This window comes from Protopterus annectens, chromosome 9.part0 (genome assembly GCF_019279795.1).
Source record: "Protopterus annectens isolate FY-2018-M chromosome 9.part0, PAN1.0, whole genome shotgun sequence".
Lineage (NCBI taxonomy): Eukaryota > Metazoa > Chordata > Ceratodontiformes > Protopteridae > Protopterus > Protopterus annectens.
The window spans coordinates 577,819,048-577,846,191 of NC_056743.1; the positions used below are offsets into that span (position 1 = coordinate 577,819,048).

Consider the following 27,144-nt stretch of genomic DNA (forward strand, 5'->3'; position numbering starts at 1 on the left):
CACAAATTATTTGCAATATTTTCCCAAACCATTCCAAAATAGAACAGTCCTAAAATATACAAAACAAAGCTCCCAAGCCACCAGATTAACACCTCCAACAGACAGAGGAGACACTGAAATACATCCTATGTATAAAACTATTTAAACAGACACTGCATCAAACATATACTTGCATGACATGAGGGAATAGATTCATTAGGTTGAAAAACTGAAAATATTGAAACCAAAAATGTTGAAAACTCAAAATACCGAACACCTACTTAGTGCAGGGGCAAGTGCCCTTGTGATGTCCCTACACCATACTAATCATGTAAACCAATTCCAGGACTTTTCAACAATGGAGAAAGGACACATTTCCATTTTCAATATTTTGAATCTTCAACATTTTGGTTTTAAATATTTTGTGTTTTTCAATCACATTAAAGTAGTCTATCTTGGAATCAAGAATTCTTTACCCCAATGGACCCTGTCTATCTGACATTCAATTGAGGCTCACACTCGAGCCAATATTTATAATAGTGATTACCCCCTGGGGTAAAATATTGTACAGTTCAGAAATGGTGGAGTTCCTAATTTTTGACATATTTCTCAAATGAAGCTGTGCAGTTGTCTTGTAAAGAGTCATTTTTCATGAAACCTATAAGTAGAAAGATATTTAACTATCATAGTGAGGTGGGTGTGAGGGGGGGATCCTTGCCAAGTGGCCAAGAATTTTCTTTCCACTAAATGAATCATTATTTCAGCAAAATTTCAGTATATTAATTCAAAGAAGATAACAATGAGAAACAGAAAATATTTTGTTAAGGGTGGGAGAATTATGAGGCTGCCAGTAAGGAAGGCTACAGTAGAATTATCTTTCACATAATTTTCTCCTCCTCCTCCCCACATCTGACCATCAGTGTTCACCAGCTCATTTCCTCATTAACCAGGTCTACCAGACCTATCACAGCCTCTCTGACCCATGACCCATGTCTAGGGCTGTTGAGGACATTGAGAAGATGGTGCATCATTGTACAGCAGCAAGGAATCTGCTGTAAATCCCCACCACCCTGTGGCAGCTATGTGAACTCTGCAGTTGCTGCCTCTGAAAGGTTAATGTGAGCTTCCACCTATGGGCAATCACCAGACCAAGCAGTAGGGATGAGAGCTTCCACCAGTGGCCAATCTCCAGGCCAAGCACTATGCATGTTAACTTCCACCTGGGGGCAATCTCCAGGCCAAGCAGTATGCATGTGAGATTCCACCTGTGGCCAATCTCTAGGCCAAGCAGTATGCGTGTGAGCTTCCACCTGTGGGGAATCTCCAGATAAAGTAGTATATGCATGTGAGCTTCCACCTGTTGGCAATCTCCAGATAAAGCAGTATGCATGTGAGGTTCCACCTATGGCAAATCTCTAGACCAATCAGTATGCATGTGAGCTTCTACCTGTGGACAATCTCCAGACCAAGCAGTATGCAAGTGAGCTTCCACCTATGACCAATCTGCAAACCAAGCAGCATGCATGTGAGCTTCCACCTGTGGGCAATCCCCAGATAAAGCAGTATGCCTGTGAACTTCCACCTATGGCAAATCTCCAGACCAATCAGTATGCATGTGAGCTTCCACATGTGGGCAATCTCCAGACCAAGCAGTATGCATGTGAGCTTCCACCTGTGGGCAATCTCCAGACCAAGCAGTATACATGCGAGCTTCCACCTGTGGGCATTCTCCAAATCTAGCAGTATACATGTGAGCTTCTACCTGTGGGCAATCTCCAGACCAAGCAATATGCATGTGAGCTTCCACCTGTGAGAAATATTCAGACCAAGCAGTATGCAAGTGAACTTCCACTTATGGGTAATTTACAGACCAAGCAGTATGCATGTGAGCTTCCACCTATGGCTAGTCTCCAGACCAAGCAGTATGCATGTGAGCTTCCACCTATGGGCAATCTCCAGGCCAAGTAGTATGCATGTCATGTGAGCTTCCACCTGTAGGCAATCTCCAGATAAACCAATATGCATGTGAACTTCAACCTGTGAGCAATCATCATACCAAGCAGTATGCATGTGAGCTTCCACCTGTGGTCAATCTCCAAATAAAGCAGTATGAATGTGAACTTCCATCTATGGGCAATCTCCAGACCAAGCAGTACGCACATAAGCTTCCACCAATGCTCAATTTCCAGACCAAGTAGTATGCATGTGAGCTTCCACCTATGGGCAATCTTCAGACCAAGCAGTATGCATGTAAGCTTCCACCTGTGGCCAGTCTCCAGACCAAGCGGTATGCATTTGAGCTTCTACCTGTAAATAATCTCCAGACCAATCAGTATGCATGTGAGCTTCCACCTATGGTCAATCTCCAGACTAAGCAGCATGCACGCAAGCTTCCACTTGTGGGCAATCCCCAGACCATGCAGTATGCATGTAAACTTCCACCTGTGGGCAATCTCCAGATAAAGCAGTATGCATGTGAGCTTCCACCTGTGGGCAATCTCCAGACCAAGCAGTATGCATGTGAGCTTCCACCTGTGTGTAATCACCAGACCTAGCAGTATGCACATGAACTTCCACCTGTGGGTAATCCCCAGACCAAGCAGTATGCCACTGTAGAATGGAGCTCATCAGGCTCTTAACACTGCTAATACAGCAGGCCTGGGCTGCCTTCTTCCTCCCACCAGGACTGGCGTGCCATCCTCCCAGTTTTGGCACCTCCAGTGCCCTTGCCACTGCTTGAACACAGGTCGCCTGGGGGTACAGAAAGGGCTTTATCACTGTACATCGCAGGCGATTGTTCTTTCCACATAATTATATACAATGAAAAGTACAGTCCTGGTCTGGAAATGCCAAGGAGATAAGGAAGAGAAAAGAGAGGATCCAAGACATAATGGAAGGGTCCTGTGACTAGCAGCAAGTATGGAGACAGTAGATTTATGTTACATGTGTACATTTTTATTCTACCCCAACACCTCACTACCACCTTCTGTGTTCATTAATGCATGTGTAAATGGTTTGCACTCAGAGGCTATAGAAGGTGGGCATGACTGTGTGACGTATCTCAAAGCACACAGCTTCAGGGATGATCTATAGAAAAAGGACTGCAAAATGCAGGTTTGTCTCTTCTTCAGGTTAAATATTCTTAATTATAAGCCATGATCAGAATATTAAGGGATGTAGGAGATATACACTACAACATGCTGATGTACAAGTTTACATTTATTGGACTTTCTGAAGGCTCTTGGTTTGTTCTGCCAACCCTGATGAGCGAATGTACAAAGATGAGACTGCATGTGCTGCTTAGGACTTGCCCTCATGCTGCTCTCTTGCTATTTGCTAACAATCTAACCAGAAACCAGTCTGCAGTGTAAGTAGTACTGTATCTTGATGACCTCATTTCATGTCATGGTCACATGTTCAAGGTGGATAATAGAGCATTTCAAATTAAAAAGAGTTTTGTATGAAGCATGTATAAACTCCAACTTCAATTTTGTGATACTGTGGTAGAGTTTAAGACAAACTTTGTTAAGACTTGTCTTTTTCCCCTTACAATTTAAGTGGTTTCTAAATAAGTTAGAGAGATAGCGATGTCTGCCTTTTTAATTCCACTTTCATGGTGTTTGAGGGTTTTAACAGGCATGACAGAGACGCAAGCATCACCAGACAGTGTTAGGATGGGAGGAACAGTGTGGGAAAATGGGAAAGTAAGTGACTGTGTGTGTTGGTAGCATTGCTATAACTGGGGTAGTGAGGATGAGGTGGTTACAAGTATGTACCATTCAGGTGACAGTAACCTGCCAATGTATATACCATTCAGGTGGTAGTGACCTGCTAATATATACATAATTCAGGTGATAGTAACCTGCCAATGTATATGCAGCCCTGGTGACAGTAACCTGACAATGTATATGCAGCTCAGATGACAGTAACCTGCCAATGTGTATACCATGCATGTGACAGTAACCTGACAATGTATATACCATTCGGGTGATAGTGACCTGACAATGTACATACAATTCAGGTGATGGTAACCTGCCAATGTATATGCAGTTCTGGTGAGAGTAACCTGCCAATGTATATGTAGATCAGATGAAGGTAACCTGCCAATGTGTATGTAGATCAGATGAAGGTAACCTGCCAATGTATATGCAGTTCTGGTGAGAGTAACCTGCCAATGTATATGTAGATCAGATGAAGGTAACCTGCCAATGTATATGTAGATCAGATTAAGGTAACCTGCCAATGTATATGCAGTTCTGATGATAATAACCTGCCATTGTCTATACAATTTAGATGATAATAACCTGTGTGTATATAATTCAAGTGCTAGTGACTTTTTCAATGTATATGCAATTCAGGTGATAGTAACCTGCCAATGTATATGCAATACAGATGACAGTAACCTGTCATTGTATATACAATTCAGGTGATGATAACCTGCCAATATGATAGGAACATACCAATGTATATACAATTTAGTCATGACAGGAACTTGTCAATGTTTATACAATTCTTTATCTATTCAGCAGATAAAAGAAGGACAACACAGACAGAAATCTGAGGATGCAGATGGGAAGGCATCAGCCTGCTGGGAATCATGATCAGAAGGGCTACTTCTCTAGATTGGGAGGAGGTAACATGTATGAGAGGTAGTTTAAGAAATTACTGAGGCAGACAATTAATAATTAAATAAGGATGTGTAATAAGGTAAGACAGTTAGCCTGGCTAAAAACTGAGGTAAGGAGAATTATTACAAGGGAAAAAGAATTCATACAGCTAGAAAAGAAGTCAGAGCAAAAATGCATACATCAGATAAGGAAATCATAGCAAAAGCCATACAGCAGGATAATACGTCAGATCGATGAAGGAAAATGGTGCATTTGAAGAGGACAGAAAATAAGCCATTAATGTCATTCATCAGACCAAGTTAAACCTGGAAATGGACTGATGTACAAATGTCAACACCATCTGTGGCAAGTCAGAAAATGAGCTAAGACCTGGTCCTTGCAGATATGGATGAAGTAAAAGCATGAAGATGGAGGGAGCATGAAATCAGCTGAGATTGGATCCCTGAAGAAAGTGGGAATGCAGGAAATGAGCTGAGACTGTGTCCCTGAAGAAGTGGAAGAAAAAGCACGAAGCTGCTGGAGATCAGACTTAAAGAGTGAATAAGCTTGAATTTCAGGCTTTCCCCCAAAACACAGTGAAGATGACTAACCTTAGAAAGAAAGATAAATACAGATGTAGAAGATGAACAAAGATGAAAGAGACTAGCATAATGGCATAAAAATGGATTTGAATAGGAATATCAAACACAGGGGGCTGATGGTCTGCCCTGCTAAGAGATGAGAACTTATATATAGGTGGGTAACTCACAATAAACTTATTGTGTCTCATCTTGGTCACGTCAATGCTGACAGTGGTGGTTCCTTTGCTTAAAGGGTGGTCCAAGAAAGAGTTGGGTATTTACATGTTGGTCAGACATACCCCAGAGACAATTACAGGAAGAATTTATGGGCAGGATGATGGAGTTCCTGAAGGAATGATGTCTATAAGATGGGCAGCAATATGGATTCATACAGCACAGGACTCATCAGTCTATCCTGATCCATTTCAGTGACTGGATATCTGCCAATGCTAACAAGGAGATTTTGGTGGATGTAGTGCATACAGATTTCTGATGTTTAGAAAACAAGCATATGAGTGTGTAACTCAGACTGATTAAGTGAGAATGGCATAGCAGGCAGCAGAAAGAGTACAGTAAGTAAGGAGGAAATTGGCAAGTAAAATAATAAAGACTAGAGAGTTACACAGAGTTTATTGCTGGGGACATGCTTGTTCAGCATGTTTGTATCAGGCTACAGAACAATGTTATGTTATCTGCTGTTAGAGTGATTAGGAAGAGGAAAACTAGCCTTCAGTATGACCTACTGGTCAGATACTTGGTAACTGGTGTTCAAATCAAAACATTACGTTGATACTTGCTGGTGAGGGGAAACAAAGATTTCTTATACAGTAGTATTAATATCTGTACAAAAGAAAGAGGAGAAAAAACATCTGTGAGTCTGAATCACTCCCAAAGCCGAATCATATTTCATAGTATGAAAGGTTATTGGAAAAGTCCAAAAGAATGATGTGTTCATTGCCAGTCATGCTGACTGAAGATGGAGACCTTATATTCCCTTTATACAAGGTACTGTTGAATCTCCTTCAAATTAGTATGTCTAGTTTGGAAGGCTGTATTGGGAAAAAGAGGCCTATAATTAAATGTAACACTTTCTTCAGCATGCACCTGGTCAAACACGTGATCCAGAATGAAAGATCTCAATTCTTCCTCACTATGAAAATTAAGGGCCTAAACACCATGTCCTAGGGAGAATGCGTTAAAGTTTTAACTCTAGTCAAATAATTAAACAGGCTATGCAATGTGACCTATGCCTTGCTTACAAGGCCTTACTTGACCTGTACTGAGAGATCTTCTACACATTAAGAAGATAGTCATACAATAAACACACATACTAGACCCCTTAGCTGACACCACCATATAAATAGAACCTGTCTGTGGGAGAGATACCTCTCCCAAAGAAACTCTCTTTCCTCTGGTGTTGATTCCCTTTCCATGTTAAACAAGGTAACTCCCTGACTCTTGTCAAACACTACTAGGATGGATGGAAGGATGAGTGAATGGTCAAACAGCAAAAACACCTCTGGGCTACCCTTATGAAAAGGGTAATGCAATGGGTATCATTTTGGATTGGTTTCAAATGAGCCACCAAAATCAATTTTCTACTAATACATTGTGAACATGTAAATGACCTGAGAATATGGGATGCAAGGTTTACAGTATATTAAGGAAAATGTTGATGAATAGAGTAAAGAAAGGCGCAAAGCAGTGAGAAGATACACACTTGATTAGAAAAGAAAATTGAGATATAATTTGGATATAACGCATTAACAGATTACAGGCTAATGGCACAAAATTAACATGCAAAGGGAAAGACAGTGGCATGGGTAGCAACCAGACAAGGGAGAGATAAGGCTGACATCAGGAAACATTTTTTTAAGAAGAGGATGCTGTTGCTCCAAATGACATTGGTTGTGGTATAACTGGCTAAGTGTTACTCTATGGAAAGTATTAAAAAGTTCCCTGACAGATGAAAAAAAAAAGGTGATGAAGTAGAAAGGCAACTGCATGGGTATGCTGAAATAGATTCACAGATGGTTACTAGGCTAATGGCCCTAGAGCCCTTACAAGCTTAGCTATATTTATCCGAGTTGCCCTAGTTTTCATTGGTTAGGTGAGTGATGTTCACAGAGGTAAGGGTCTATGGTAGTTAATACAGACTTCCTCTGTCCAGGAGGGACATGGGCACCACTCCAGGAGTGAATTTGCAGTCACCCATCCATTGATCTAGGTTGCTTTTGCAGAGGGTCAGGGAGGGACACGGTTTCACGTGAATTGGAAGCTTGTTCCAGAGAAGTGGCAGTCTCTGGGAGATGTGTCTATCTCTCCAGCATGACCTGTTCATGTCAGAGGCTGGGTAAAGATTCCTGGAATGAGTGACCCTCCTGCAGTTTGATTACAATTGAGTAACATTTCCATCTGGGCCAGGTCAGAAACTGCCTTGTAAGCCAGGCATGGATCACCTCTTAGCAACCTGTAGGAGACATAATACAGTGACAGGGCTTTTAATCTTTCTGCATGAGACTTGCTGTGTATACCCTGTAATTTCTTGGTATGAAAACATCTGTGGTATCTTCAATTGTTGCAAGTGTCTCGTGAGATGCATGCAAAAGGGAACAGTGTACTCAATTATAACATCCTTAGATCTAGATGTGATGCCTTGACTTATAAGATGTGCCACCATACCTCTCAACTGTACAGATTTTTGCAGAATGTCCAGATTTTATTTCCTCATATTTTTGGTCCATTTTTCATAAAAGTGTGGTTTTCCAGCAAATTATTAGCAAGTCATTAAAGCCTAAAGTCAGAAAATAATGATAGACATTTGAGTGTCAAACTTCATACTCTTCAGAAAATTCATGCTAATGTAAAAGCCATTATTCTATCAACTTCCTAAGTTTGTAAGAGCAATATTTAAAAATTGTACCTATTTTTGGACCTTTGTCCCACCATTATTTATGGCTTTGTCTAGATTTCTTGCTCTAAGAGATTGATAGGTATTTGTCCCACAAAGAAGAATTTCCTTACTACTGTGGATATGTGGCAATCAAAGTTCAGATTGCAATCAACCTGAGTACCAGGATCATGTACCACAGGTTCTACACTTAGGGGTTGAGGTCTATAATGTAATTAGCAGGGATGTCAGCTTTCCTAAATGGAATAATAATGGATTTTTTTCATTTATCTTTAATCCATGGCTTTGGCACCAATCGTTAGTCTGTCTTAACCCTGCCTGCAGTATATTAACATTGTTGAGGGACTCAATGATTGTTCCAAATTTGCAATCATCGGCAAACCTGGTCAGCCACAGGCAGTCCAAATTTGTCTGGACTTCTGAGTAATAAATTCCAAACAGTAAGGGGCCCAGCACAGAACCCTGTGGTACGCCACTGGTGACTGGTCATTTGCTAGAGGTAAAGTCACCCATTTTGACAGTATGTGTCCTGTTGGTAAACCTGTTGGCTACCCATCTGGTAATATAGGGGTTAATGCCCAACTGGGAGAGTTTCTCTATAATACCTGAATGATGGATGGTGTCAAATGCTTTGGCTAGGTCAAGAGAGGCAGTTTGCACTGTCTTTCCCACATCCAGGGTCTTGGTGACTTTCTCGAAGAAGTCAAACATGTTTAACAGGCATGCTCTATCATTATCGAATCTGAACTGGGTTGGGTCCAGAGCTTGGAGATCACCTATGTCCTTGTTAATAAGGTCCATAATGATTCTTTCCATGGCCTTGTAGATTAGGCTAGTCAAGCTTATGTTGCCTATAATTTCCAGGGTTGGTTGATGGTCCCCCTTTGTGCAGAGGGATTACTGTTGCTGTCCTCCATTCAGCCAGAACATAGTTCTTAGGCTGTGATTAAACAGGGATCCAAGTGGGTCTGCTAGATCATGTTTGAAGTTGTTTAAAAGGCAACCTGGGATGTTGTCTGTTCCCACTGATGCCATGTTTTTGGCCTTGGAGAGGTCAAGAAAATGTGCTCTCTTGAGATAGTAGGCTGAGGAATGGTGGCAGGTATACTGGGGGATGACTGGAGGAGACAGACAGGGTGAAGTTTTCTCCAAATCTATCAGCTAGCAAGTTGGCTATTACCTCTGGTTGAGTATGGGTGGTGCTATCCATGACTAGTTCAGTGCATAGCTGGGTACTTCCTTTTAGACTTCAGATGTAGTTAAAGAATGCCTTGTGATTACCCTTAGCTAGGGAGACTACTTTTGTTTTGTAATTAGATTTGGAGGATTTGACAAGATCTCTTATTTGTTTGTTTAAGCTAGAGGGGGATTTATTCCCCTGCTGAGCCAGTTCCCTCTTGTTCTTGGACATTAGTTTCTTTCTCTTGTTGTATAGCTTGTTTATACTAGGGGTCCACCAGGGTGGAGTCAGTGGTATCTGCATTTGAGGGGGCTTTGAAACTTCTTATCTTATATCATCACTTAGAAGTAGATAATTTGTCTTAGAAAAATTCTTAAGCATTTTTGAGCTTGACGGGGGTATTTGGTTTTGTAATTACATAAAATGAGACTGATTTATGGTCCGATCTTACTAGGGAGAACATCACACAGTGAGGTCGCAGTGCTCTCCCATGTTAGTGAGTACTGTGTCCAGGATATTTGAGACTCTTGTGGGTGTGCTGACTAGCTGTTTCAGAGCATTTGCACTGACAAAGTCCAAGAACCTCTAGGCCAGCATATTTGTGGTCATGTATATTTTCCAGTTGATGATAGGATAATTAAAATCACCCATGAGTTAGGTGTTGGGCTGTATAGCAAATGACTCCAGTAAGTCCAGGTGGGTCTATATGACAGTATCGAATGGACTAAATAGCGAATGCTATTTTAGTCAATCCAATACTGTCGAAATGGCAAAATAGCGAAGTCACGGAACATCAATTTTTTTCCCAGGGAAAAAATTTGGTGGTCCGTCTTCGGGACTTTGCCATTTCCTCCACTATAATGCAATCTCAGAGTTGGTATATTTAAGTAAGGGGGGTGTGGGGGGCACACCCACCACACCACATGGGGGTGGGGAGTGAAGCCCCCCACTTAAATTTGTGTTTAAGTTTTTTTTTTTTTTTTACAGAGCAGCAAATTTTATCCCTGGGAAAAAATTTGCTGTTCCGTTTGTCCGATATTTTGTTGTTTTGATATTATCGGTACGACGAAATAGCGTTTGCTATTTACATCATACGATAAAATGATATAGACGCGTCCAGGCGCATGGTATGCTTTTTCTATCTCATGGCGGGTGACCTATAGCTAGCTATGATGTGGTAGGGGGCTTTGACTACACTTAACTGGGCATGGAATAGCTCAAGAGTCATACTTTTTGACCAGCCTTGAAGTCTATCTATCTTAATGAAGATGGATACATCTCCGCATTTGTTCTGGTCTGCACACATGGAAGGTATTGTAGCCCTGCACGGCCGGGGTGCTTTCTGCACCACTGTACCATGTCTCGGTAACTGCACAGACATCAGCATATTCCAAAGTGAGTGTGCTTCCAGAGAATGCAGTTTCTTGTTTAGATAGGGTTGCCACCTTTTCAAATGCTCGAAGTGGGTCATTTTTTTGTGGAAATGTGAGATTTTGCAGGACAAAATATACTCATGGCCAGTGCAAAGGACAGAACTTCACTTTTTTGCTAAAATAAAAGGTTATTTATATAGCATTTGAGTTGCTTATGCTATGTCATATAGTATTTATGCGTTCCAGATACAAAATAACCATTTTATGCAACTATTAAAAAAAACGTAAGAAATGTATTTTGTCTTAAAATCTCAGGACATTTGCCATTTTTTAGTTTTTTTTCCACAATACATAACTACTCAAAGTGGGACTGTCCCTCACAAAGAGGGACAGGTGGTAACCCTATGTTTAGACATCTAGCATTAAGCAGTACCTTGAGTTTATCTAGAGAGGATTTTGTTATGTTGGGAGGTTGGTTATTTTGATACTGCCTAAAAAAAGGCACAATAGTGGTGGCTAATGCCTTTGCCAGTATCTGAAAGGCTAGAAGAGACAGGTGCAGACAATCTCTAGCAAAGCAGTGTGGCCTGTCAGCCATGTCTTCCCAGGCTGACAGATATTGGATCCCCTTGGACCAACACCAGAAGCTAAGCTAATTGTTAAAGTCAATAATTTTTTGTTTGTATTGTAGCATCATCCTTGGAGAAGGCAGAATGCTGCTTAAGGCTAGGCACACAACTGCCTGTGACACATAATCTGAGAGCTCAGTCATGTCTCTCTTCATATAGTCCAGTGAGGTATGTCTCAAGTAGTTCACCCCCACATGGAGTATGAGAAAGTCATATCGGTACTTGTGGTGAGTGACTTGAGAGCTTCAGTGACTTGATGGATCCTGGCACCTGACAAGCAGCTAACCGTAACCTATTCCTTAACCAGCCTGGTAAGGGGAACATCCGTGTGTCTCACAATGGAGACACCTATAACCAATACATTCAGTTTAGAGGTGTTACACCTAATAGGATTATTTGTTGAGACACTGGCATATGTGTTGTGGTTGTTTTTTGCATTGTTATGTGTGCAAGTGGTTTCCATTTGGGAGTCCTCGGATCTTTTGGTAAATTACTAGTGAGTACCTCCCCTTATGTGGGTTTATGTGTCATGCCCTTACTTAGTGTGGGAAGTGTGTATGTTGACAACCTGTTTTCATTTACTTTTTCCTTATGTGAGAGTCTTGCCTCCAATTTATTATTTATTTATTTAACATTTGTTGACCAGGAAAGTCTGACTAGGTTCCACAGAACCTGTTTTCAGCAGAGGCCCAGGGAGAAATGCTCCAGATGCATGTCTTTGGAATGTCGGAGGAAACCGGAGTACCTGGAGGAAACCCACGCGAACACAGGGAGAACATGCAAACTCCACACAGAAGGCACCCCAGCCGAGAATCAAACTGGAAAACCTCTTGCTGTGAGGCGATAATGTTAACCGCTGCACCACTGCGCCACCCATAATATAACTATATTTCTCACATAAAATATTTGTTTGTTTCAGGGGAGAGTGGTTATCAGTATACATGAAACATAGGTTCATAGGTGTGTACTAGGCTCATGGACCTGGAGCCTTTACAAGCCTAGCTAAAAAAAATTCCCCAGGTACCGTGCCACCCGATGTAGGTTCACAATGCCCCTATCCAGTAAGTCAACTGGAATGATCTCTGGAATGAACTTTCTCTTACCAATCCACTCGTCAAGATTTCTCTTGAAGAGGGCCAGCGAAGTGCTCTGCTTAACATGAATGGGAAGTTTATTCCAGAGTATGGGCAGTCTTTGGGAGATGAACCTATCCCTCCAGCATGTTCTGTTAATAACTTATAAAATAATAACTAATAACTTTCAAAAGTCAACTCCAACAAAAGTTATAAATCAATAAAACTGATTGAGAATCTGAAACAAGTATTAACATTGTAACAAAAGTAAAGTCAATGATATTCCATGATGTGTGTGCAACATCATACATGAACATCAGATAGCTGCTAGTACGTTCACACCTGCAACTGCATGAGAAAATCAAAGATCCACTCAAGTGAGACTTTTGGTCAGAGTTACTACATTGCCTCAGGATGCCCATGTCTATCAGAGCGGCCAGAGAGATGATGGGAAATTGACCATCTATGATAGCAGCCTCTTACTTTATGTTTTATAAAGGAAGGGAATGGGTTAATTTTACATGACTGTGCTGGTAGTACTGATACTACAAGAGGGACGGCAATGCTGCTCAATGTGCAACTGAGTCCCTAGTTTGGAAGGGTTTCACTGACAGCTGTTTACAGAAAAACTGAACCTCAAGGCTTTTATATCTATTCAAGAGCACTTCTAACTGCCGCTGGGTGAAGAGTAGCACCACCCAAACACAAGGCTTAAATACAAGCAAAGAGAAACAAGCTTTAAACTAACTACCAATCAGAAAAGAATACAATAAGCCTTCCACCAGCAATCCCCAACTCAGACAGGATACCATCAGCACACTTCTCCCACAAAGGTGCAGAAAAACACATTTTTAATGTATAACAGCTGATTTGCAGCCCAAGTGTAATAAGACAACACAAACTACCTACAACAACTGTACAACTAACAGATACAATGTAATACGGTACAATTAACTACTTAAAGCAGCAGCAGACAATACAGTTCTTTTTTTAAAATTGCTAAAGTACAGTAACAGTATATAAGAGATGTGCAAAAATATACTTACAGCCCTTTTTTGTGCTTCCCAGCTCAGATAGACCAGGTAAACACCTATTGTCCCTAAATGAATAATCCCAGTCCTCCTAATGTAATAGCATGGTAAAGGAGTGTCTGGAGTGAAAAGTTACCACAAACAAACGTAGAGGGCATGAAATGCTACCACAAGCACATTTAAATATACAGATACAGCAGTGTACTTTAAACAGCTTATAAAAGTGTGATTATTCAATAAAAGTCTTTGCTTTATATAAATGAGCCCAAGAGCCACTCAATTGTAGAGAATTTATAAAGGCACTAAAACAGGAGAAGCTGATTAATATACCCTCCAGCCAAGAAAACTAATTGAAGAAATGTCAAGTGTCTCCCCAACCTAAAAAGACCAGGCTACCTCCCAGTGAGCTAGATGGAAAATCCCCTGATTTCTTAACATAAAAACAAGTGCTTGCTAGAGTGTAAAGATTCACTGCTTTATCCAACAGCTATCTAGATAATGAATTCAGAAAAAGTAAATCAATAGAACAGACAATGAGAGGCAAAATGCACTTTTTCAATATAAGCACAAGGAAAGGCAATTAAATAATTCAGGATGTCAACAGCAGTACAGAAAGGGAGGAGCTTATTAACCTCAATATACAGTAGGGGTGGGCAGCTTAAAATCACCAGGTTGAAAAAGCAGATCAGTGAAGGGGAGGCAGGGTGGGAAGAACTAGGAATCACCAGCAGTGCTTTAGTTGCAGGCTTGAAATATTTTCAGAAAAAGACAAAGACCCAGAAATTCAGTGTGAATTTAAATATCAGTCAAAAATGTAACCAATAAAAAAGTGAAATGTGCAGCCTAGCTAATATAAGTGTCTATCTCTCAAATAGAACAAAAACATCAGGCCAAGAAGATTTCTTAAAACAGAAAACAAAATGGAGTGAGTAAAAGAGAAAGCTTAAATTGTTTGATCACCCCTGATGGATCAAACATCTGGCATGACATGTCTGGCATCTGTTCTCATGCCCCACCTCCAACAAATTCTGAGTCATGGACCTCCACATCTTAAATGTGGAAAAATATGATCTTCTGCGACTTACAGGATAAAGGACAAGATGGAAACAGGGCTAGGTCACTTAGCTTTCATTTAATAATATAAAATGAAATACCCCACATTCTTAAGATGGCCTGTTTGTATTAAAGTAAGTGTGTGGGTATGTGTGGTACAAAGGTTCTCATGAATGTGATATTCAGACTACTGAAAAGTTGGCATTTTTCTGTTTCCTGATGTGTCTTGCTTAACAGAACACTGTTTCTTAATTTAATTTTAACTTGTAACATGCCAACATAATTTTTTATATCACAGCAGTATTATTATTTGCTGCCTTCCTCATTACTTATCACTGAGTTTGTAACCAGAAATTTCAAAGTCATGCAAGAAAAAGCCTCATGACAGTTGACTATGGCAGGTGCAAATTCTAGAAGGATTAAAATAGTAAATTCAGAAATAAACTTCTGTGGTTGAATTCCCATATAAATAAACCATGTGACAAAAAAAAATAATGAAAAGTTGTCAGGACTCCCCGCCCCCATCTCATGTTCATACTGAAACATGCCAGCAAGGAACTTAAGAGTGCTATTACAAAATGTAAAGTGGTACACGAGGTTAAAGTTGCTACACATACCAAAGGAAACTAAAAAACATTCTTCAGTTATATCAGAAGATTAAATAATGTCCAAGAATTCACTGAACATATCCGTAGTACTATCACACATTCCAATCCCAAGAATATAGCCAATACATCAGTGGACAAATTTGGCGGCAGCTTTACCCCACTTACCACATTATTGTCCCTAGTATCGCTGAAACTTGATTTTTCTCTGAAATCAACTTGGAACCAGCCTTAGAATTCCTGTTGAAGGCTAAAAATAATACTTCCACATGATTAGACAAAATAGCAGGCTACGTTCTCATCAGTGTCAAGTATGTTCTATCAGCGCCTCGACTTAAACTATTCAATATCAGCCTGTCTACTGGTTTTATGAGGAGCTATCAGCCTCACTCCCTTATGAGCCAGTCCATGGAATGTATCATAGCAAACATTCTTTTATATAGGCATGAGCAGCTTAATTGATCTATATCCCAATCAGTCTGATTTTATTAAGGATAGGTCCTGTTTACTGAATCTAGCAAGCTTTTGTGAAAAAGTTACATAGGCTGTGAACAGTGGCCACTCTGCACAGACTGCTTATCTCAACCTAGCCAAGGCCCTGGACACTATCTGCCATGCTGGTATTATTGAAAGATTAGACAAACTTATTTCAAACCCTGCATTGTTTGCTGTACTGCAAGTTGGCTGTCCAACAGATCCCAATATGTGAATGTTGCTGGTACCCTCTCTGAATTTAAAATTGTAATTAGTGGGATGTCACATAGATCAGTGGTGGGCTCCTGTTTGGCATGCATTTTGCAAATATCCAAGCCAATATTCCTGAATGGTGGCTGACCCAGTGTTCTTACAACTGCAAGGGGAGCACTGTTACCTGTTTATCTAATGATGCTAAACAGCTGCAGCAAGGGTTAGAATTTACACAGATCTGGTATACTGAAAATGGTCTCAAGCTAAACACAAAAAAGTGTAGTAGCATTCATTAAAAGAGCTACTCCTACATTATATGCCATAAATGCTTTTCCTTTTCGGACAGATATGGTCAAAAAAGTACTTATGTGAGCAATTTTCTCATTCAGTCATCATGTTTTCATCATAGTCAGGAAATTCTTCTATATGGCCTACTTCATTTCCAAGAGAATATCTTCCACATTCAAAGAAGTCATTCATCTACTGTTCTCTTCCCTTATCAGACCCATCATCGAATTTTGCATCCCCTTTGGTATCCACAAATCCAGGTATATTGCTCAGTTGGAAAGGCCACAAAGAGTTCTGACAAAAAAAATTAAAGACTTTAAATCCTTAAATTATCCTGACAGATTAGCATGAATCTCTTTATACTCAGCAGCCTAACAGTTGCACCAATGTGACCTGCATCAGGCATTTCTTCTTAAAATGAGGGGCTCTATAAACACCTGTATTAGCCACCTAAATCAACAACAAAATGAAAACATTTGGTCCAGCAGTCAGGTATGTAAAAAAGCTCCATCAAAAATGTCAATACAAAACACATCAAACCACATCATTCCATGTTGTAACCTCATTTGCATACAGATTCAGGGGACTGACCAAGTATTGTAGTGTCAATGTCAGTATTAATAGTATTATTTGATTTATTCTTCATAATGTTTAATACTTTCCTAGAAAGTTTGCTATTTAGACTGGGAAAGGCCATTGCCTTGGGAAAGTCCCTATTTTTATTTTATTATTCTTCTTTTTATTATTCAACGCACTCATTATTTTAACAGTCTTAAATCAGGGAAGGAAAGTCAGATATCCTTCTAATAGCATCACCTGTCAATGTATCAACTAAATCACATAGGAAATGTCTTGATTGCACGCACACTCTCTCTCTCTCTCTCTCTATATATATATATATATATATATATATATATATATATATATATATATATGGTTTACTATCATGTACTCATGGTGGACTCAGTCAAACCACTTTGGGTAAAACCCGAACCTTGAACGTTGGTAATGTCAGACGCCAATACTGCGGAAGTACAAATCTCTCCCCCATCTTGACCCATGTTAACGCTCATCCTTAGATAGCATTCGATTTGTAATTTGGCAATCATTCAACTGAGTCTGTATTGAGAACATGATAGTAAACCTATATATATATATATATATATATATACATATACACGCACACACACACACACACACACACACACACACACACACACATATATATATATATATATATATGTATAAGCATTTCTTTCAGTAAATGTTGTCATCATGCACTTACCCGGATAAAATAATCATCTGATTGCTGACAAGGTTTTTTTCTGACAAAAACAGTGGTTGGTGGTATACACAAAAGTTTGGCTTTGTGTAAATTTTAGAATAATACCTACTATTTAATTAATCTTTGTATGCCGCATCATCCAAATAATAACTAATTTTTTTGCTACACTATATACAAACTTTAAAACAGTTGTGGTTGACTCCAAAGAAATAAAGGAATACAGGTAATAATTATTCATCTTCTAACTGTAACAAAAAATCTATATATACTTAGACTTTAAAAATGATTGTCCTTTCTCAATGCCAGAAGTCTATAGTACAATCCATTGAAGTTGAACCCACTACCACACCCTTAATTTGGTGGTAGAATTGTGATCTAACATGCATTTATACATTGTTAGTTAAGCTAATATCAGTGTTAGAAAAATTACTGTCTTCCTTAATGGCCTCCATAAATTAAGGCCATGCCAAAAACACTGGGTATAACAGTAATAAATTCTGAACACAATCTTGTGGTGGCCATAACCTACTTTACATACATGGACATAAGGAGGGTTCACCTTGTACTTGTGTTCTTTAGACATACTGAAAATGAATGGAATTATAGGACATTTTTACCTTTAAATGTTTATACAGATTAAAACAATAAATATTTGTAATATTTAATCATATAAAAATCAAATTATATGTTAAGTTAACTTCATTCCTAGACATCTATTTTTCATTCGGGTCTATATTACAAGACCAAAGACGCATTCTTTCAAATTCATCTTGGTCGAACATAAAAGGCTGAAAATTGAAATATCGAAGTGGCTGTTAAGCAAATTCTTTCCCTGGGAAATAATTTGCTTGGCTGCTTCGGTACTTTGCCATTTTCCGGCACTGTAGTGTGTTCTCGGAGTTGGTATATTTAAGTAGGCGGGGTGTGGTGGGTGCAGCCCCCCAATTAATGTAATGTTTGAAATTGTTTTTTATTTATTTATTTATTTTTTTTGTTGGAGCAGTGATTTTTTTTCCCTTGGAAAAAATCTCTGTTCTGACACTTCGACATTGTAAGCTTTCGCTTACATAGGGTTGATTAATCACCATTCGCTTTTTTAAACATTTGGTGATCTAATATAGACCCTGTTCATTCTACTTACATAATCAGTTTGATCCATTAACACAAGCCCTCCCCTTAATTCAGTTTCATAGTCATGGTGGAATTATTAGAAGCAAGCTCATAAGAAAAATGTTTTTCTATTTATATAAAGTGAACAACTTTTTCTTACTTAAATCAGTACAATAGTATGTATCTCAGTCTCACAAAGTCTTTCAAGTAAAGCTAACGTGGGTTTCAATGGAGCATTGACTGTACTTTTTCTTCATAATATATTGTTCGCAGTCATTCGTAATCCAGAGAAATGTAACTTAACCTTGGTTAAATAAAGTATTTTGAAGCGGTTGTGCCTGGAGGGCTAGGGTCCAAACTCAATGTATTCCCAGGGTATGGAAAACATTACAACTACATGTCAAACAAAGTACTACTTTAGCTACCTTTAAGGCTAGTCTTGATAACAAGATGGGTAGACATAAATTTGCATCAGGTTTACCATGTACAGTTTTGCTCAAATTGAAAACTGAGTACTGTTAAGTGCTTGAAAGGGTGACAAGAACTTTTGTGAACACTTAAAGATGTACACAGAAAGGCATCTTATGGACCTCATGGTCACTTGCCTAGTACTGATCCTATACTCCTTTGCTCCTACAAGTATGGTTGTGATATGTCTAAGATAATACAGAAAGGAATGCAGACAGAATAATGTCTGAACATGATTTTTTACTAATAGAACTTCTGGATTACAGTCAAATAAAACATTTCCTTATTAGCTGAGTCTTTATCAAAAACAAAAATACTCTTAAACTTGTCCTGAAACTTTATCTGGTTGCTGGTGCTTTCTAGGTAATTTGCAAATAGAATCCTTTAGTTACAGGATAGTCAAAACACTATACCTGTTTGTATGAAAAAAATTACATTACTGTTACTGATGGTAACATATAATTAATAATCATTCTGTTCTTACCTTGTCCCCATAGATATTTGCATTGCTGATCTCTCTGGGGGCATGTTCCATTGATACAGTATGCTTCACCATTGCTACAAGGGTAGCCGTTGACTTTAAATCTATCTGGTGGACACACTGCTGACTGACCACTGCAAAACTCAGGAAGGTCACAGTCATGTTTACTGGCTCTGCACTCATCTCCAAATGGCTTAACCTACCACAGAAAAAAATAAAAAGTTTATATTGCTACTCCATTACTTTATCTGGTGGTATAATTCTTTAATGGTAGCTAGCAGGTTTGGTTTGTTACCTATATTTAACCTGAATTATCATTTTATAATAAATCATTATTTTGACAGTTAAAAATACCATTATTTTACTGTTTCTGACATGCTTACAATTCTAATACCCAGCAATGCCTTCAGGACAAGTTTGTGATGATGTCATAAAGCTAATCAGAAATGTTTCACCTGCAACAAAAATCTCATAGCACCATCTTTTTCAAAGATGCCCACAAAAACACAAAGTATGTTGCACACAAGAAAGTTGAATATGCCATTCTGTTCATAAAAACATGGTACAAATCCATCACAGATAATTGTCTGTCTTTGGGTGATATATTTGCATTTAAGAGTTAAAAGTACATTAAAACCACAATCGTATTGCAGTGGAAGATATCTGTACATTCTGAAGAGTTAGAGATAATGAATACAGAAACAGGCTTTCCTGTTTTTTTTTTTTTTTGGGGGGGGGTGTTCATGCACAAAACAAGGTGGAGATAATGTAACAACCCATCAAAACATGTCAGTCTGGTCAAGTATACAGTAGAACAATGACCTGAAATCAGAATAGTTACACAACTGCAAACAACATGGTCAATAAAATACTAAACTGAAGAAGCTACAAAAGGATAAATATTAACACAATTTTCACTCTGCATCAACTTTAGCACTCTAAATTGGTAAATGTTTTCTAAGGTGAATCCTGTAACTGTTATCTGATCTGCTTAGGACAGATAGTTTATCAATCAGTGCTTTTTAGTATGCTGTCTTCAGTTAACATTTAATGGTACTAAGCAACATTTTTCTGTTCTCTTATGATTTAAGATGCACAGAAGCAGAATTAGTGTGATAAAAGTCATCAACATTGTATCACATGACATAACATTTATGAATCATGTATTCCAAGAACATTCCGCAAATCCCCAAAGACTGACACAGGGAGCAAACAAAAGAACAGCTAGTTCTGCTATGCCTACCTTCAAAATCCTGCCTGATATTTAGTGCTTCCAGTTTTATATCAAAAAGGGTCTTAAAAACTGTGATGATGTTTGTACAGCTTTAACTGAAAATGAGAGACTGTTCTAACATTTACAACTTTTGCATAATCAGTACTTTTCTGCCAGTTTCCCTGTACCCCATCAATTGCAAAGTCAAAGAGATTCCTTTCTGTCCAGTTCAACTCCCTGATGTTGAACTCTGTAATCATTGTTTTCTATATAAAATCCATCCTGGTATGGTTTCTATGTTTTTTTTTTTTTTTATTTATTTTACATTTGTTGACCGGGCTAGTCTAACTGGAGATATTTCCATTTTCAGTAGAGGCCCGGGGAGAAAAGCTCCACAGAGAATACACTTAAGGCAAGCATACTAGAGTTTAAGAAAAGTTTTAAGAGACAGAAACTAACAACTCTACAGTTACTCATTATTACTAGTGAGCTTAATACTGACTCACATAGTGACAGTAACAAAAAAAAAATACTTAAATAAATTATACTATACTAAGACTGATAAAGATAACTAAAAAAATAATTAAATACTACTTCACACAGTTAAGCCCCTGACTATTAGATAATAAGCCCAAATGAAGTATATAGATTGTACACTGACAGTAACTTCCTTTACTTAATCAGTTTGCATTTTTTGTCTAAAATGCAAGGCTTTTGCATTTTCTGATATTCTTGCGTATTTCCTTAGGTTGAGGAAATTTTGATGGAATTGTACATTAGACGGGTCTTGCTTTAAGTTTTTCCAGGTACAATCTATATACTTCATTTGGGCTTATTATCTAATAGTCAGGGGCATGTCTGAGTTGTGAGTCTCCTAGTGACTTGGAAAAGAGTATTCTGAATGTATGTGATATGTCAATAAAGTGCAAAAGAGAGGAGGGCCCGCAATGCAGTAGAGGGGGTGGGCCAAGAGAGGAGGGCCCACAATGCAGTAGAGGGGGTGGGCCAAGAGAGGAGGGCCCACAATGCAGTAGAGGGGGTGGGCCACTCAATAGCACTGAGGCAGGAATAAAGGAGCAGTTATTTTACATTTGGGAAAAATCTCCAGTAATAATTTAGGGGTCTCTGCTATCCATTTAATCTTTCAGAGCAATAAAAAAGGCTAAGGTCACTTAAGTTATTTGGAAGGATGTCTGTCTATAATCACCTGTGTTGAATGTTAGCTATGAGGAGTCCTAGAACTGAGTTATTATGTGTGGGTTTGGCATTGTTGGTGTATTGACACATAAGCATAATCATTTTAGTCAGGCTTTTTTTAACTTGCTAAAATCAGACATGACAAAACAATAAGTTCTCAGGAGGTCTCCAAAGACCTCCTTCATACCTATAACAGTGGTGCTCTACATTCCATAACATCCATCCTAATCTTTGTGCAGTAAAAGAGAAGCAATGCATAAACAATCAGGTAGAAAGATATAAAGATGTCCAGTACTGAGTGCTTTGTGATATATCCAGTTAGCAAATACATCTGATTCCATGTAACATTAACTTCCAGTAATGTGCTCCAAGCCTGTCTTCATCAAATCCTTCAGTGCATTGCGTACTTTACTTATTATTCCTTTTATCATTGGAAAGTCACCTCTTGCCTCTAGCAACAATGTCACAACCTTCCAATAACTCCATCAAGCCAATATGCCCTGTTGTACCAAGTGCTGCTTTACATTCCGGCTATAAGAGATGTGGAAGCCATACACCTGTTTCTCTTGCTCCCTGAGAAATATGAAAACCATACACCAAATGTACATGCTTCTAGGGAAATGTGTAAACTATACACCTGATTTAACTGCTCTCAGGTACCCAATTTACCATCAGAACTCAGTTGTTCACAGTAAATCACAATACTGTTCCTATCCTTCTAATGGCTTAAGCCCACTTTGTCTGGTACACCAATTCACTATCCTCATTGGGGATTAATATACCATCCAAGGGCTTTTCTCTTTTTTCACTAATAGGCTATGTGAAATTACATAACTTGTTTCATAATAGGGTCTATATTATAACAGCAAACAGTTAAAATAGTGAGCACTGTATAATCGGCCCTTAAAAATCGAAATGGCAAAATTCCGAAAAAAACAAGCCCTCCCCCACACCCCAACTACTTAAACATACCAACTCCGAGATCGCACCACAGTGGAGGAAATGGCAAAGTCCTGAAAACGGTCCAGTGATTTTTTTCCCCTGGGAAAAAAATCGCAGTTTTGGGTGTTCAGGATTTCACGGTTTCAATTTAAAATAGTCGATAATTTTAAGCGTTCGCTGATATAATAGGGAACCTCATAATATTCATGTGTCATAGATCCAAAAAAAGAGTATCTATTAAACGTATTCTTATTTCCTGCAGTCATACACACTAACTTTTTTTCTTTTAGCATCATTGTCTCAAATAGACAATAAATACATAATTTTTATTATACGGCCTCATAGAATAAATCTGGATTAGGGATATTGAAGCATACTACTTTATTTGAAAGCATCAGTTTGTTGAATGACATTCTAGGTTTATCACCATCTCCAAACAAAATCATTATCATATTTCTAATAGATTTGAAGAAAAATTAGTAGTAATACCAACCAGAAAAACCTAAACCAAGGGTGGGAGTTTGGCATAATGGTTAAGGTGTTTACCTTACAGACACAAAGTGTAAGGTTTGAGTCTCACATTGAGTAATTGCTAAGCTTAAAATGACCCAAAAGAGTAGTTAGTGCACAGTACTAATCTATGAACCTATGAAATACACACAATTACAACAGATAAACAAAAAGTACACTGCACTGTTTGCTCTAAACTTGCCATTTTCCACATGTAAAAGTCATCTTTTAGCTTCAAATACCCATGTTTTCCTAACAGATACTCTGCCTAAAATGCATATGCATAATTCAGCCTCATTGTTACGGAAGGGACAGAGTTTATTCAAGTTTATACCTACTTCTCTAATTTTTGTGTTATTAACAATGCAACCTGACATTTTACCAAACATGTCTATAAAAACAACACTATACCGGGTACCACACAATAACGTCTTTATTTAAACAAACAAACAAAATGTATAAAGAGAGGTGAGCGCTTTCGCAACCCTAGTTGCTTCATCAGACAAAGATATAAAACACTCTGTTGCTTATATACTTGTACACTCAATTAACTCTCAATTAATGATGTCATCCATTTAAGGAAATTTAAAGTTGTATTCAACCAAGATACATTGTCAAAGCTGCTATAAAATGACCACATAAAAACATATAAACATATAAACATGATAAAAAGTATAATTTATATGATATAACTGTGTGTATATCATGTATAAATAGGTGGTGTATCTATAAATAAAATATAATAATTTATAATATAAAAGATGTGTATATATGTGTGTGTCTAAAAAATACATATGTATAAAATGTAAAATGTATAGATATTGATGTAAAGGGAATATAAATGTATGAAGGTTAAAAATGTTGTATAAAATGTTATTTGTGTGGAAGACGTCTTGCTTTGACAAAAGGAACTAAGGATGTGGACCCATTTAGCCCTGGATATTTATCAGCATTGAGCTTTATAATCCATCTTTGTTCGTAACTCTCAGTAAAATTTTTTATGTCCCCTCCTCTCATATTCCTATAGATACGTTGTAAAACAAAAAACTTGAAAGAGTGTGAGGAGTCTGTGTTCATAACATGTTGAGCGAGTGCATTCATTTTTTTATTGTTTCTGATGTCCCGTATGTGTTCTAAAATTCTGTCCTTCAAATTTCTATTGGTCTTCCCAACATAAAAAACATGACATTTTTGACAGAAACAGTAATACACCACATATGTGGTCTTACAATCAGCGTATGTATAAAAATAGAGTTCAAAGTTTCTCATAGGATGAACATATGGATTAGTGCTATATATATGCACACAGGCAGTGCATGACCTACAAGGAAAAGTACCTTGACGTGTAGAAACACAGGCAGTCTTCTTGGTGTCTTTATTGCATAAATGTTGTTTAAGTGATAAATTATTCCTAAAGCTGAATCTGGGTGCATTACCAACAATTGAATGTAGGCTAGGAATTTCTTGTTAGATGTGCCAGTGCTTTTTAATGATATCTTTGTATTGATTCACATTACTTGCAAACTGAAACACTGCTCTAAAACCAGAGTTTTGTGTATCAGTAGCATTGTTATTATAAGAACTGTTAGCAGCTGATGTTTGAAAATACGGTTTACATCTTGAGTCCCTCATAGACCAAGCATCGGATATAGTTTTATCTATTTCATCAGTATGATATCCTCTTTCTAAAAAATCAGCTTTCAAATTCCTTAGAGCTAATGTAGCATCATTATCATTATTGTGTAGTCTGAGGGTTCTATACACTTGTCCTTTCAGTACGTTTCTTGGAATGTGTCTTGGATGCATACTGGTTTTATGTAGATATGTATTTTTTCTAGTGGTTTTGTGGAAAATCTTGCTCTTAAGGCTCATTAAATCTGATTTACTTATATGTACATCTAAAAATTCAATCTCGGACATAGAGAAATGATGTGTAAATTTAAGAAAATCAGTAGTTGTATGTAAATAATTCACAAAAGAAATAAATTCTGAGTTGTTGCCTTTCCACAGCAAAAAGACATCATCCACAAAACGCACATACCATGATACTTGGTGTATAAAAGGATTTCTTTCAGAGAGAATATTTGTTTGTTCCCAACATACTAATGCTAAGTTAGCATAGCTATTTGCACATGGAGTGCCCATCGCTACTCCAACTTGCTGTATAAAAAATTCTTCAAAATAAACAATATTGTTCTCCAATATAATTTCTAACAAGCTACAGATTAGTTGAACTCTATCATTGGTGAAACATCTATTTACTGTTAAAAAATTCCTGACCATGTCAATACCCCATGCGTTTGGAATGCTGGTGAATAATGACTCTATGTCCATTGTAACTAGAGCAAATTCCTCATCCTCTGTAAAATTCTCCATCCTGTTGTGTAGTTTCTCAAGAAACATTTTAGTGTCCCTTAGGATAGTATGACAGTTCTCCAATAGTCCATGTAGTGTGCCTTCAACAAAAATAGATAGATGCTCAGTACGCCACCCAGCCCCTGATACTATAGGGCGCATCGGTGGTGAAGCTCTGTCTAAATTGGACCAAGATAGAAAGTATGCACGTTAAACTTGCCATTTTCCACATGTAAAGTCATCTTTTAGCTTCAAATACCCATGTTTTCCTAACAGATACTCTGCCTAAAATGCATATGCATAATTCAGCCTCATTGTTACGGAAGGGACAGAGTTTATTCAAGTTTATACCTACTTCTCTAATTTTTGTGTTATTAACAATGCAACCTGACATTTTACCAAACATGTCTATAAAAACAACACTATACCGGGTACACACAATAACGTCTTTATTTAAACAAACAAACAAAATGTATAAAGAGAGGTGAGCGCTTTCGCAACCCTAGTTGCTTCATCAGACAAAGATATAAAACACTCTGTTGCTTATATACTTGTACACTCAATTAACTCTCAATTAATGATGTCATCCATTTAAGGAAATTTAAAGTTGTATTCAACCAAGATACATTGTCAAAGCTGCTATAAAATGACCACATAAAAACATATAAACATATAAACATGATAAAAAGTATCATTTATATGATATAACTGTGTGTATATCATGTATAAATAGGTGGTGTATCTATAAATAAAATATAATAATTTATAATATAAAAGATGTGTATGTATGTGTGTGTCTAAAAATACATATGTATAAAATGTAAAATGTATAGATATTGATGTAAAGGGAATATAAATGTATGAAGGTTAAAAATGTTGTATAAAATGTTATTTGTGTGGAAGACGTCTTGCTTTGAGAAAAGGAACTAAGGATGTGGACCCATTTAGCCCTGGATATTTATCAGCATTGAGCTTTATAATACATCTTTGTTCGCAACTCTCAGTAAAATTTTCTATGTCCCCTCCTCTCATATTCCTATAGATACGTTGTAAAACAAAAAACTTGAAAGAGTGTGAGGAGTCTGTGTTCATAACATGTTGAGCGAGTGCATTTGTTTTTTTATTGTTTCTGATGTCCCGTATGTGTTCTAAAATTCTGTCCTTCAAATTTCTATTGGTCTTCCCAACATAAAAAACATGACATTTTTGACAGAAACAGTAATACACCACATCTGTGGTCTTACAATCAGCGTATGTATAAAAATAGAGTTCAAAGTTTCTCATAGGATGAACATATGGATTAGTGCTATATATATGCACACAGGCAGTGCATGACCTACAAGGAAAAGTACCTTGGCGTGTAGAAACACGGGCAGTCTTCTTGGTGTCTTTATTGCATAAATGTTGTTTAAGTGATAAATTATTCCTAAAGCTGAATCTGGGAGAACAATATTGTTTATTTTGAAGAATTTTTTATACAGCAAGTTGGAGTAGTGATGGGCACTCCATGTGCAAATAGCAATGTTAACTTAGCATTAGTACGTTGGGAACAAACAAATATTCTCTCTGAAAGAAATCCCTTTATA

The 27,144-nt window shown here is 37.9% G+C and overlaps 1 protein-coding gene across 3 annotated transcripts in view; it reads right to left on the reverse strand.

The window, feature by feature from the left end:
* The window catches only part of LOC122811336 (zinc metalloproteinase-disintegrin-like batroxstatin-1), a 301,349-nt gene that overhangs the window by 148,064 nt on the left and 126,141 nt on the right, over nt 1-27,144 (reverse strand). For all 3 annotated transcript variants that reach the window (XM_044083108.1, XM_044083107.1, XR_006366236.1), the window contains exon 9: nt 19,345-19,540. In XM_044083108.1, the coding sequence (XP_043939043.1) occupies nt 19,345-19,540 (196 nt within the window). The remainder of the gene's footprint in view (nt 1-19,344; nt 19,541-27,144) is intronic.